General features: G+C 30.0%; 1 protein-coding gene across 1 annotated transcript; it reads right to left on the bottom strand.

Moving 5' to 3' along the window:
* Positions 1 to 13,594: 13,594 nt before the first annotated feature.
* Positions 13,595 to 14,422, bottom strand: LOC133029103 (uncharacterized). The gene is made up of 4 exons (XM_061101577.1): positions 14,394 to 14,422; positions 14,191 to 14,292; positions 13,937 to 14,111; positions 13,595 to 13,837 (listed from the first exon to the last, which is right to left on the bottom strand). Exons 1-4 carry the CDS (start codon positions 14,417 to 14,419, stop codon positions 13,739 to 13,741), a joined length of 402 nt encoding a protein of 133 aa, XP_060957560.1. The 5' UTR covers positions 14,420 to 14,422; the 3' UTR covers positions 13,595 to 13,738.
* Between the last annotated feature and the right edge of the window lie 758 nt (positions 14,423 to 15,180).

Here is a 15,180-nt window from a genome sequence, read left to right as displayed (position 1 = left end):
ACTGACTGTCGATTTACAGTTTTTTTAAAATTTCTTTCCGATATTGCCTTAGTAGAAGTGTCATATCTCTCTTGATATCTATTATTTTACAGTGATTCTTGTACTGTTAGAAAGATAATTCAATAAGCCATATTTTCTTTGAAGAAACCTTTCCCTAGTTCGGAGTTCTTAGCAGTCAAAAGTTAGGATCTTTACTCGGTTATGGTATTTCGTTTTAAGTTTTGCTTCAGAAAAAGTGTCTTCAGTAAAAATTTAATATCTCTCTCACTTTTGATCTATTTTAAAAGATCTTTATCTCGTTTTAAAGCTTAGAAAAATAGCTACATTTTTTATGAAGAAAGTATTGTCTAGATCGGGGTGTAACTATTTTTAAAACATTTATTTTTAGGCTGTATTCAGAAATCGGCGTGATCCAGAATTTTAAAGAAACTGTTTTGAGAAAACATGCATAACTCCTAGGTTATAGCTCCGATTTTGATGATCTTTATACCGTTAGAAAGGTCTTTCAATTAACTAAAAACTTTGTGAACAGTAGGACTTCTAATTCAAACTTTTTATGAGTCAAATTCTAGGCTAAACTTGCTGTACATTAAGAGTAATAAATATATTGAGTTTATCGGTGGACTAAGGGTTTCACTAATTGTTATAGGGCCTACAAGGTATCGTAGGAGTTAATTACAGCGGAGTTGAGGTAAAGAAAAATAATTATACTTTATACTTGCTTTTTATATGGTTTGAGTATCTAGTATGACTGCTTGAATAAATTGTATTGAAACTCTAGAATGTGATAGTTTCGGTGAAATAGTGTTTTATCGATGAATTGTATATGGCTGTTTAATCATGTTCCAGGTACTTGGAAGTAGTTGGAAACCACACATGTATGGTGATGTGGTAAGTGAGGCAGTGTACGTAAGGGTGCACTGGTTATTGGTACTGCGTTCTGGTTAAGAACGTAAGACACTCCAGATTTGTATGGAAGCTGGAGTGTGATTGTGAGTGTGAGTGTGTGGTATTTCAGTATTTGTGTGGCTGCCTCTATTTATACTTATGATTAGGTTGTTGTATGTTTGATGTATATGTTTGTGCTATGATGTGTGAATGCTGGTACATAGTATTTTGTTTTTCCTTACTGGGCTTTGCAGCTCACCCCTTATTTACCCCCTATGTGCAGATAAGTAAGCCTGTAAGCTTTCGGTGACAAGTTGAGTCTAGGCAGCATGGGGTGTATCTCGTGTGATCATGTAACTGCGTGTGGTCTTGGCCATCTTCCGCTGAAAGGTTTTTTTAAATTTATTAAACTTATCGAGGATGTTGTCGTTTAAATTTTCTATTACTTTTCCCTAAGTGGTAATACTTTATTTTAAACTGGGTACCCATGTTTTGAAAATTGTTTTTTAATAAAGGCAACATTAGTATCTTAACGCCAGTTTATTTATGGCATCTTATTTTATATAAGTAAGGGCGTTACAGTACTCCCAATATGAGGAATACAAAAGATACAATATTAAAATATAATTTCAAGAATTTATAAAAAAAATTATCCAAAATCTCATTTTGAATCGTCAAGTACGTGAAAGAATGACAAATCATTCATTTTACGAGAAACCTAGGACAAGTATGCACGCGAATTCAACAATGTATTTTGTGAAGCATTAAAATGATAAATAGAAGAGCAGCTTGGTAAAATAACCTGTATATGATAAGGCCAAATAAATAGTTATTTGATAGTTATACATATTATCCACACATTCGAGTTATACGAAACGTGTGGATTGTTCATGTTATGTGGGCAGATATTTAGTTATGATCAAGAGAAATAATCGCCAATCCCAGTATTCTTATAAATAGGGATGGAACCTACAGTGAAAGGGACGACAAAAATTAACTAGGGATAACACTATAAGAAATTCATCCTCTATTGCATGTATTCTTTGAATTCTATATTCTGTAACACAAAACACTCAGAAATAAGGACTTGTGGACTATGTAGATTTAACTACAAAATCACGTAAAAATTACCTTCTTTTATATATTATTTCTTCCATAATTTTATTAAAGTTAATCTTTTATTGTTAATAAAATTTTGAGTAAAGAGAACCTTCATACCAGTGTCAAAGTAGTGTCCATCAGAAGAGACAACACAACTTTTCTTTAAACATATAGTAAAGTATTGGAGAATACATTAGAATATAGCGAGTGATCGAGATAAAATATTCATTGAGACCTTCTGGTCTAAATTATTCAAGCTTCTCGGGTCATAAATGAAAATCTCCTCGAGCTACGATCCATAAACAGTTGGACAGACTGAAAGATTCAGCAGGATGTTGGTGGAGTACTTGCGATATTTTTTCATCACTAACCATAAGAATTGGTCGCAGTTTCTAGATTTATCTTAATTTTGTTTCAACTCTCATAAGATTTTTTTTCATCAAACAAGAGCCAATTTGAAGTTATGAATGGAAAACAACCATTATTACCCCCACACGGTGGATGAATACTACGGATGGAATTCGTGGGCCTTCAATTTTACAAAATAATGGAAGAAGAATAAAGAGATTGCCCAAGCATATTTAGAGAAAACCTTATTTAGAATGAAGAAGTGGGCATATCAAAAACCCTGACCGTTGGAGTTCAAGACAGGTGACTTAGTGTTGATCAAGCTACGACCAGAACAAATGAGATTCTGAGGGGTCAAGAACATCGAACTCGTCTGCAAATATGAGGGCCCTATTCCAGTCATCTCCAAATATGACTAGCCTCCTACAAAGTTGAACTATCTACATAGGTGAAGATACACTCGGTCCTTCACGTCAGTAACCTCAAGTCGTATCATGAAGATCCAGCTCACAACTAGTCTACCAGGGACGACATCAACCTCCAAAGATGTAACAACAGAGAACTAGAAGAAATTCTTGCCAAAAGAATACTTTGTGTGAAGAGAAAGAAGAGAAAAGAGTGTCTAGTCAAATAGTAGGACCTCGCTGATGACGAGATCAGTTAGGAGAAGGCAGAGCGCCTACAACAGTTTTTCCAGGAGAATGGAGATCATGTAGCAGGTTTGTCGAGGGCGTCGAATAATTAAGTAGGGAATAATGTGACATGTTGCCCCATGGCACACCCACACGGGGCCATTTTGTAACATGAGCATTTTCTTGGTGCTCGACCATTAGTCAAATCTTGCACCAAGCACCTCATTAGGGTTGAGAGCTACCTTGGTGGTGGTACTTTTGTATTTATCTATGTTTGTAATTTCCTTTTCATATGTAAGCAAAGTTAATATCATATTTATTCCTAAAAATCTCTTGAAACCCCATTAAGCTCTTTAAGAGGAGTTGGTGACTTTTGAAGCACCTTGTCACCAGCATGATATGAACTTAGGTGTGTACTCTCTTGCCCTATCAAGGCCATATAATAATAATAAAAATATTTGTCCAAACTTCTTTGTGTATGCTTATATGTTGCATATGTGATGCATGTTTGTTGCGAGTCTCAAGCCAATTGGGGGCCTTGGGCCAAAAAATTTAATTGGGTTTTTTTATATAAATATTTTTTTTATATATATATATAATGGTGAAAATTTTAAATGTAGTATTTTAAAAATATAATTGGGTTTTTTTTAATAAAATATTAAATATAGTATCTTAAAAAATAATTAAGTATTTTATTTAAAAATAGTTATATTTTTAATAAATAATAGTAAAATAAAAAAATTGTATTTTTACAAAATAAATTTAGGATCTTTTTGTTAAAGAGTTTTTTAGTCTTGTGTGGGGAGCTTTGGATGTGGGCCCCTAGTGCACCACTCTTGAGCCGACGCTGAATGAGTCTCATGCTTTCTAGCTCAGCACGTGTGTGGCGAGCGAAAGCAACTAACTCATACTTAAGTATATGAAAAATGAAAACTACACATTTCTTTTTTTTTTCTCCTTAGAGTCTAAAATGTTAAAAAAAAAAAACTGAAAGTAAAATTGTAAAAAAAAAAAAATTAAAAATAATATTTTGTGTAATTATTTTATAAAATTGTGGATTTGTTAATAAATTTTCAAACAAATTGTCAAATATATATTAAAAAAAATAAAATACCCGAATATATATATATATATATATAATGTATAAAATTTGAAGAAACTATAGCATACTTCTTTTTTTTCATATTTTGAAAAGAAATCTCTATTAATTTTACAACATGTTACAGTGGTATGTATATTTAGAAAATAATTAGAAATGAGGTAAATTTAGAAACAAATATATAATCAATCAGAGTCGTTTCAAGTTAATCATTACCATTACTGATTCACATCAAAGTAGTCAGTGAGTGAGTGTAGGGTAGTACTGAGCTTTAATTGGAGGAGAGTAGCACCAAAAGAAACGCACACTACTGAAACCATTCCATCCAGCTTTTACCCCCTCAAATATCAAAATTAGTTAAATCCTATACCACTAGTTTCATAAAAACAATTTGTACCACCTATTTTCGTACCTACCTATATTTAACAACCCAACAATCACTCTCTAGCTTATATTATATAGGGATATCATTTTGTTCCGTTATTGTACTTTTACGGATTGTAATTTGTGATGTACGGCAACTGTCAGATGAGGGAGTTATTTGATCTGACGGCTAAGATTGATCTAGGGGTAATTAGGGTTAAAAAGTAGAAATGTACCTTGACACTCATTTGATGTACCCTGAGACCCATCTAATATACCATGGAATACATTTCATAAAAGTACATCACGGGACAAAATCATATCCCATATTATATATTTAAAAGAAGTGCATTGCTAATACTTTTATTTTTGTTATTGCGCATTAGTGGTGTCTAATATCTTTAGATATGTCGTCTTGCGATTAATTAGCAATACTCCTTAAAAGTTATTACATTAAATTATGTAAAACCCAATACTTAATTTGAACCGATAGCGGTATTGACATATAGGAAGATGTTAGGCACTATTGGTGCCTTTTAGGATTTCTCTTTAAGGAAGAACATTGTTATTAGGCACCAGTGGTGACCAATGGTGCCAAACACTGCGAAACCTCACGACCAATGGTGACCAATGGTGTGCCAAAAAGTGATGTAAATTTGGCACATAGCAAATTTTGTGCTAAATTTAGCACAACATTTGCTATGATGAAAAATTTACACCACAATGAATGTACTACTTTTTCATTTACATTTATGTCATTTATATTATTTTATTAGTATATTTAACTATCACATTAAATTATGAAACATTTATATTATTTTTTTATTGTCTTACATATTAAAATAATAGTAAAATTGATTATAAAGTTATTAGATTTATTTTTTAATAAAACAATAATTAGATATTAAATTTTACATCAAAATTTTGTAATTGTGCATTGGAGCACAAAGTTAAAACTTAGTGTAAATTTACCACAAAATTATTTTTTGTGCTAAATATGAGATGTGATACTTAATTACACCAATAAAATAAATAAAATAAATTACTGGTTAAGAAAAAGTGAAATTTATAAAATATATCTTTATATATTAAAAGTGCCTATCTAACGGAATTTCTTGATTTAACAGAATATACCTTAAAAATAAAAAATATTCTGTTTAAATTTAACGATGTTAATAGGTTTCATCTTCCGTTAACAAATAAACCCAATAATTAAATCCAAAAAATTAAATAATCTTTTTTAAATTAAAAAAAATTAAAAATTAAAAATTTCAATAAACCCAAAATATACATTAGTGATTAATAAGAGAGCCAATGTGATTTATGAGCCTTATATTGATCAGATTATGAATTTAATTAAGGTAACTAATGCGATTTATTGTATTCTTTCTCAATTTTAATTCTTAGCCTTAAAAAAAATTATATATTTGTTATTATTCATGATCTTGAATAATGCTTAATTATCTGGATTATTTGGTTAATTTGGTGTTCGTTTCAGGGTTTGTATAGACAATATATGATACATGTTCATATTCCACACTTATAAAGGTAAAACCTTTCTTAATTATTAATTCTTCTATATATTTTATTGCTACATACTTTCGTCTGCTGGATTTTCTTTTTATTTCAATTGATTAGAATATCGATGTTTCTTAGATAGTATTCAAAATCAGAACAAATAAATATTCAAGTATTTCAATAAATTCATAAACAAATAAATCAGAACAATTCAAAATCTCAAATCAAGAAAATTAATGAAAAGTTTAGATTTATAATCTTTACAAATATGAAAAACTTTAATAGATCTATCTACTATTGTTGTTGTCGTTGCTTAGTTACTAAATTTTTAAACAAAAACTACTAGAACTTATATATAACTAATATTTACGTGGCTCGTCACGTAACTCTCATCTAGTATATATATATATATATAGTATTTGGATATCCAAATATTATTTTTTCATATAAATAAATAAAATAATTTAACGACAACTTATCCATTCGGTTAAATTTTGATCGGATCCACACATAATGTCACATCGTCATTAGCTCAACTCATAATAAAAGTATTTTTTGAACAAAAAAATATTTTTAATTAATAAATTAATTACACTAAAAAGATGTGTAAACAAAATTACTTTAATTCATAAATTTATATTTATATTTAGTTTACTTAATATTCTTCTCTCCTACCTTCTCTTCTTTCTTGTTACTATTGGGTTGTTTGCCAAGGCATGGAGATCGGGGGCATTGGAGTTGCACATGGAGGTTGATTGGCAATGGCCAAACTTTAAGATTAGGTTTAAGTGTGAATCTCTTAATTTGAAACTTACTTATTTTGGTGTGAATGAATTCAAATATATCTTTTTGAATTTAGGTAGCGTTTGGTTAGAGTTAATAAAATAGAATAGAATGAAAAGGAAATAATTTTCATTTTATTCTTTTATTTGGTACATTTTAAAATATTGGAATGCATTCTATTAGAATGCTATTTCTACTATTTTAATAGAATAACTATTCTATTTTAAAATGGAAGAAAGAGCATTCTATTATAATAAGAGAAAAAATATAATAATTTTTTTTATCAATTTTTTTATGTATTTTAAATTGTATTACATTCCTATTTTTATATTTTCATTCTCATTCATATTCCTATATTTTGATTCCACATTAGTTTCTGAATTTTGAATTTGAATTTATATGAAACTTAGATGAGATGATTAATAAAATATTGATATGGCTTTCTTGTGATAATTTATAATATCACTATCGAAAAAGTTACGATAATATTTTATTCGCAACATAATTGTTTTTGTGATTAAATATCACTTTTAGTCCTAACATAATATTATTTGTTATTAAAAAATAATATTTAGATACAGTAATAACATAAGAATGCTAGTTTATGTTTAATTACAATTTTTTCACTTTTAATCACAAAAGTATAATTTTTTTTAGTGTGTGTATTTATCGCTTATTTTTTTGTTGCCTCATGTTTTTTTGACAACGGAGTAAAACGGTCCGTTGATAAGGTTCGTCTTTGTATTGGAAGAGCATTTTGTTATAGTTACTTCAGATCGTGTTTATGGAGTGCATTTTGCTCCGCCTGGGTTCATTTTATTGTAACTCTTGATCTTTTTTTTCTAAATATTACGTAAACCTTTTATTTGCAGATACATAAATAATTTCTTATGTATTTAGTTGCTTTTTGACAAAATCTATAGTTTTAATAAATTATTGGAATTGATTTTAGTTTGATAAAACGAAATCCATGAGTTACAATATAGACCAATAAAACTCAAGTTATAGTAGGAATTTGTTGGGTACATTTTCGATATAAAAAGTTCAACTCAATGAACAAAGTGTCTGTCTTACCTTACATATGGGGAAAACTGAAAATTTTAATGTACATAATATACACTCTCATTTTTATTGTTCATAAGTATCCAATGTGTGTGTGAATCTTTGTCATCAAATACATATAACCTGTACGTACTTTCTTTTCCTGACGTGTGGCCCTCTTTTGTTTTCTATTCGATAGTATTATTTCACTTATCTGAAGTGTAAATTGGGTTAAAAAGAGACTCTTTTTTGACCAAATATTTCGAAATGCGAAAAATGTTACTATAAAGTCTATAAAAAGCCATATTATTTTCTTAATGTACGTATCCAAGCACATACCATATATATTCCAACTCATCTTCTCATCTAGCAGTATCTCTTTACTTTATATTAATCCTTATAAATTAATATATAATTTATCATTGCTAATATTTGGTTTTAAGATATATATCTGTAACCCATATATATATATATATATTACCAAACACTCACTCTATATATTCTAACCACTCTTCTAAATTCTAAGATGGAGAGAGAAGGATCATATATATTGTTAAAATTAACCAAAGACGTTGGAATTAGATGAAAAGAGTAATAGGGATTTGTTGTTTCTTTTTGGAAGGAAAGAGCGACAAGTACGTCGGAGCAGTCTCTTGGGAGAAGGTGAATTGTATTGGTTTCCAGCAAGCCTGGGACGACGTGCGGGACTTTTCTTTTACTTCTTTTAACAAAAAAGTTCCCTTTTCATTCCTGTTACTGTTTATAATCACGTAATTTAGTTATGTGAAAATCAACAACACTTTATTATTATTATATATCTATTTTATATAGAGTGGATATGAATATTTTTTTATTAATTTTATAATATTATTAATATATTTAAAATAAAAATTATATGTACATATTTTATATAAAAAAAAATTAATTTAAATTTAAAATAACTTAAAATATTATAAATATTTTAATCATATTTTTTTAAAAAAATATTATGTAAATATTTTATATAAAGAAATTTAAATTTAAAATATTATAACTATTTTTAACCATATTTTAACTTTATTATTATTATATATCTATTTTATATAGAGTGAATATGAATATTTTTTATTAATTTTATAAAGAAAATTTGATTTTATATACTTAAAAAATTAAAAAAATTTATTCTTAAACCAAAACCTTTTAAACTAAAAAAATTATGACTTTTTTTTTTCAAAACCCCAAACATACCCCCTCATAATTCAAACCCTTTCTCTCTCCTTCCCTCAAACTCTCTCTGCATCATCTCTCTCTATCTCGCATCCCACAACCGCCCACCCTCACCACCACCTCCGACCCTCACCACCACCTCCGACCACCCGCACCAACACCCTCGACCCAGCCCCCCTCTCTCAAACCACCCAAACGTCGCACCCCCTCAGCCCCACTCTCTCTTCCTCTCTCTCTGAAATCGAAAAAAAAAAATGTCCCATGGTTTGACTATCGGACCTGGGGGATTTTTTTTTTCTTTTTGATTTCAGAGAGAGGAAGAGAGAGTGGGGTCCGATGGGTCCGATTGGTCGGACCCCATGGTCAAACCATCGGACTCTGTGGATTTTTTTTTCGATTTCAGAGAGAGAGGAAGAGAGAGTGAGGCTGAGGGGGTGCGACGTTTGGGTGGTCCGAGAGAGGGGGGCTGGGTCGAGGGTGTTGGTGCGGGTGGTCGGAGGTGGTGGTGAGGGTCGGAGGTCGGAGGTGGTGGTGAGGGTGGGCGGTTGTGGGATGAGAGAGAGAGAGAGAGAGAGAGAGAGAGAGAGAGAGAGAGAGATGATGCAGAGAGAGTTTGAGGGAAGGAGAGAGAATGAGTTTGAATTATGAGGGGGTATTTTTGGGGTTTTAATAAAAAATGTCATAGTTTTTTTAGTTTAAAAAGTTTTGGTTTAAGAATAAATTTTTTTAATTTTTTAAGTATATAAAATCAAATTTCTCTTTTATAATATTATTGTATATATTTAAAATAAAAATTATATGTAGATATTTTATATAAAGAAATTTAAATTTAAATTTAAAATTACTTAAAATATTATAAATATTTTAATCATATTTTTAAATTTATTAGTTTAATTTTGAATTAAAATAAAAAAAAAAATTATGTAAATATTTTATATAAAGAAATTTAAATTTAAAATATTATAACTATTTTTAACTATATTTTAACTTTATTATTATTTATTTTATATTTTAAATTGAAATAGTTGTAATAAGAAATTTATAGCTTTTTATTTTAGTTATGGTAAATTGTTTCACACGCCATATTTTTCATCAAGTTTAGGAATAAAAACCCTTTATATCAAATTAACGAATCTAACCTATATATAGACACACTCAAATTTAATTATGTGAATTTTGGTTAAGAATATAGCATATGTTACCTAATTAAGAAAATTTTAAATATACGTATATATATAATCATATCTAAATGACACACTAATGTAATTTTTTTTTTGTGGAAATTATTGTGGCAGTTGGATGTCCCCCCAAAAGTCCACCATTTTCTGTGGCGTGCTGTTTCGGGTTGCCTTTGCAACTAAGGCACGATTAGACACTAAGCATGTTAATGTTGACTTAATGTGTCATTTTTGTAACTTGGTCATTGAGTACATACACCATGTCCTTCTCCAATGCGCTTTTGCTAGGTCTTGTTGGAGAGTTTCTAGTGTGAATTTGGCTACTAGTTTGGATGTTAATTTCAGCAGCTGGTTTTTTAATGTGGCCGAGACTCAAAAGTGAGATGTTGGTGCTTGGAGATGCCATGGTTAGCTAGAAAATTTGGGCAGCTAGGAATGATGTGTTGTGAAAGAACAAAACGTGCTCTGCTAAGGAGGTGGTTCGGTCGGTTAGAATTGTCCTTGACCAATGGAAGAATGCTCAATCTCGAAAAGGTGGTGCATTGTTAGTAGATGTTATTAACAATGTTAGTGAGGTTTGGAGGAAACCAATGTTGAATACAGTCAAGGTAAATGTTGACAGAGCTATTTTTGAAGCACAGAACAAGTTTGGATTTGGTTATGTTGGTCGCGATTCCAATGGTCGTCTGCTTACGACCTTCTTTGCAAGCCGTGTTGGCTTAGTCAAACCTGAAATTGCTGAAACAATTGGGATCAAGAAAGTTTTGAGTTGGATAAAGAAAAAACAGTGGGCCAATGTCATAATCGAGATTGATGCGTTGTTGGTGGTTCAAGCTATCAAAAGCTCTATTCTTATGCATGCCTTCCCAGTTTGAATTATTAGTTCGAGATTGTCGTATGTTGATCTCTTCTCTAATGATTGTGTCTTTAGTTTTTGTTAAACGATATGCTAATAAGGTTGTTCATTGTGTCGCTAGAAGGTTTTGTTACTTGTCAAATTGTGAATTTAGTGAGCTTGATGCTCTTTTTGCTCTTAAGACTATTGTATGCTAATAAGGTTGTTCATTGTGTCGCTAGAGGGTTTTGTTACTTGTCATATTGCTAATTTGGTGAGCTTATGCTCTTTTTGCTCTTAAGACTATTGTATCTTCTGAGTATTGAATAAAATCGCCATCTTTGATTAAAAAAATAAAAAGATTATATTAGACAAAATCAGACAATATATATATCATTGATATTACTCTTTTTATAAATGATCTATACATGCAAGAAGACAATATGGACATATTATTTAGTTATATATATATTTGCATATTGATCTTACTTCAAAATGCTTATAAAAGAGAATACAATAAATAATGCTCACAAATCATTTGTCAACAACCAAACAAAAAAGAAAAAAAAGCTCACAAATCATGTCAGCTTTCCAAATAAATTGATAACAAAAATATATCAAAAAACAAAGAAAGATAAGAATATGATCAAAGTGATAACAAGACAAAAGTACGCACCCATTTATTAGTACATGGAATACATATCTAGAAGTTATAAAAGCAAAAGCTTTACAAATTAGAAAAGAGAGCATATATATTAATTAATAGATATATAAATATATCGTATATATTTTTGTAGACCAAACTTCTTTGGTGGGAAAGGTGTATATGTATATATATTATGGAAAATTCTTAGGTGAGAGCATCACTTTTGCTCTCACCTATGAGGACATTTTTTAATGTTTTTAATTCGTTGAATAGTTTGGTTATATGGTATTATGGTGTGTTGTAGAACATGTGAGTATTTAGTTTTATATTAATTTTTTTTTATTGTGATTTTTCTTTTTATCACGTTAGTGAATGTATTTTTAATAGTTTCATTCTTTCTTTCTCGAATTAGTGATATTTTTATTTATCTATGTTGTTAAATTTATAGAATAAGAACAATCATAAGAACGTACTTCATATTATTTTTTTTCTATGTGAAAGTTCAAAAAAAAAAAATGTTGTCTCAATTTTTTTCTCAATTGATTAAATATATAATTTTTTTCTGAACACAGAAAATATTTCCGAAACACATATAAATATATAATCTGAAAATGAAGTTTTGAAAGATACAAGAAAAAAGACACAAATTGGTGGCTATTTCTTTTTAAATTTCTGATGTTTAATATTATTATGTCTTTGCTCTATAAATTACGTTTTTACTTATATATTCTCTTCCTATTCTAATTTTTGAATATTATGAAAATTTAATTCTTCTAATCAAAATCTTGAGTCATGGGAGAGGACATATCAATTTCTGTTCCAAAATATTATACGATTACTACATATAATAATAATAATAATAATAATAATAATAATAATAATAATAATAATAATAATAATAATAATAATAATAATAATAATAGTGAAAGAATCAAATACATCCAACTCTATCATAACTAAGCAAATTACAACCACCAAATGAAAATTCAATGGCTAAGAATATGCCATCATATATAGGAGCAAAAATAATACCCCTAATACCCTATATATTATAACCTGGAAAATTTATGCATAGGTGCAAATATATGGGTGGCGATGAAAGTTAGTGGAAGTAGTCAACATTGAAAATTGTTTCGTTGTTTATAGTATATCCCCTTTGTACTTATTTGTCTAACTAGTCAGTACTTTGTAAGAAAGAAAGAAAAAAACTTTATTTAAAGATGCTTGCAAAAGGAGATACCATTAATGATGCCACAATTTCGTAAATAATTACAATATATTTCCAATTTAACTGTTCATGAAAATTGACAATGCATGCATACGTCCCATCTTCAAAAAAAAAAAAAAAAAAAAAAGATTTGCTTTCGATCAGTGCATCCATGGAATCTCTATAATATATGTATCTAGCTACTGAATTAATTTAATTTATGTAATAATTAATAAATTAAAATATTTGAAATTAAATATGATCAGTTCAAAACTGGGAAATATATAGGCCTGTTTCTATTTTAAACATGAACTAACTGTAGCATCCACTACTACAAAAACACCCTTTAGAGGCGGTTTTTAAGCCCTTTAGGCATCGGTTTTCGCGAAATTCGCTACCGACGCCTATCAGGGCGACGCTAAAGGGTTTATTTGAACCGACGCCATATATACCCCTATGGCGTCGGTTCCTAGCTAAGAACCGACGCCATAGGGGACCCTATGGCGTCGGTTCCTATCAAAAAACCGACGCCATAGGGGGCGTAGCAACCGACGGTAAAGGTCTCGCGAATTTCAGTTTTTCGATTTTTTTTTTAATTTAATTATATTATTTTAATTTTATATTTATTAATTTATATACATATTTATTTAATTTAAATTACATATTTATTTAAATTTTAAATTACATATTTATTTAATTTAATTATATATTAATTACATTTTAAATTAAATAGTAATTAAATTTGGGTAAAAACATAATTTGATTTCATAAAAATAATTAAATATTACACAAACATGTAAAATTAGTTAAAAATATTAATAAGTTAATAAATCTAATTACAAGTTAATCTATAAAAATTACATAATGAAGAAAAATTCTTCGACCTTTGAACCTCAATCGTCACCGTGAATCACCGCCATCAATTGTTCGATCCACTTTCGCTGTAGTGGTAAAATTTCTGTTTTTGGATCGTATTGCTTCTTACCCCCAAACTGTTAAAAAAATTAAAAATTTATATTAGTTTATGTATATGTATATTATATATTTGTTATTATAAAATTTATATACTATGATCAATAATTAAAACTTACAGCTTTTTGATCTTCTATGTAACGATTGGGGTTGGCACGTGCGACGATGTCAGTCATATATTTCAAAACATAAAAACCGCATTCTTGGCTTTTAGGTTGTCTTGGACAGTTTGCTTGTGCAATTCCTTGCCACGGGCCAAGATACTGATGTGCGTCCCCTATATACATGAATGCCCTGTTTGGAAAAATTATATTAGCATTTCAATTCGTTAGTTAATTTAAATTCGTTACATAAGAAGTCATTAAATAATTACCTTCCGATCATTTGTTCTATTTCTTCGGGAATTGGGCGGCCTTTTAGAGGGTTTAAATGGATAATTTTCTTTGGCGCAACCACCACTAGCGTCCAATGCATCCTAGAAAATTATATTGGAATATAAGTAAGATAGTATAAAAATAATTTGAAGACATAATATAGAAATGAACAATTAGCACTAAAGAATTTAATAAAGTTTACCCGATATTCCAAGGAATAAAGAACATTTGGTGGTTCTTTGTTCATTAATGATAACCAATTAGCCAATCGTCTTGCCGCATCGTCAAAAGGCGGACTCGTTCTTCATCGGCGATCCCATGCACTGTGAGAAGCTCTGGGTCGTAAAACTTGAAAATTTTTCTCAGACCGTTGATGCTCTCCCATATGTGCCTGCCAAAAAAAGTGTTAGTGCCTTATAATAATTTAACTATAATTTGATATAAGGTTAATTAGATTAAAGAAGAGTATACATCATTCCAAACATTCCCCGGTTGCCGATGTAGTCACACGTAGCAACTCGTCGCAAATCCTCTCCGGATAACGTGATCCGGGTACGCGGTGCAATGAATCCTCGGGGGACAGGAATTGTGATTATATCACGTTTATCTTTGAGCCTTAGGAATTCATGAATCATCCATTTCAGCGAATTAGGGATCAACGCCATCTTCTCTTCCGTGAACAACTCATCTTCCCGTGCACCACGGCTTGTGGAGAAAGCATCGGAGCTTTCCCCTTTGACGCATCACGTCTTGAGGGCGGTTGAGCGAGTGGACCCTAAACAAAACAGAACATAATATATATATATCAAATTTTATCTAATTTCTACCGAAATTTCGGCAGCATAACGGTTGTAATTGAATGATCCCAAAAATTTTGAACATGGCTGTATAACGACAAATAACACATATATAACGTAGTTTGTTCATCCATCCCACCGCGGACATATATTCGCAGAACCTACTTCACTACGGATGAATATTGAAGATAA

This window comes from Cannabis sativa, chromosome 1 (assembly GCF_029168945.1).
Source record: "Cannabis sativa cultivar Pink pepper isolate KNU-18-1 chromosome 1, ASM2916894v1, whole genome shotgun sequence".
NCBI lineage: Eukaryota > Viridiplantae > Streptophyta > Magnoliopsida > Rosales > Cannabaceae > Cannabis > Cannabis sativa.
The sequence above is the reverse complement of the archived record's forward strand: the minus strand, read 5'-3'. Positions and strand labels throughout refer to the sequence as shown.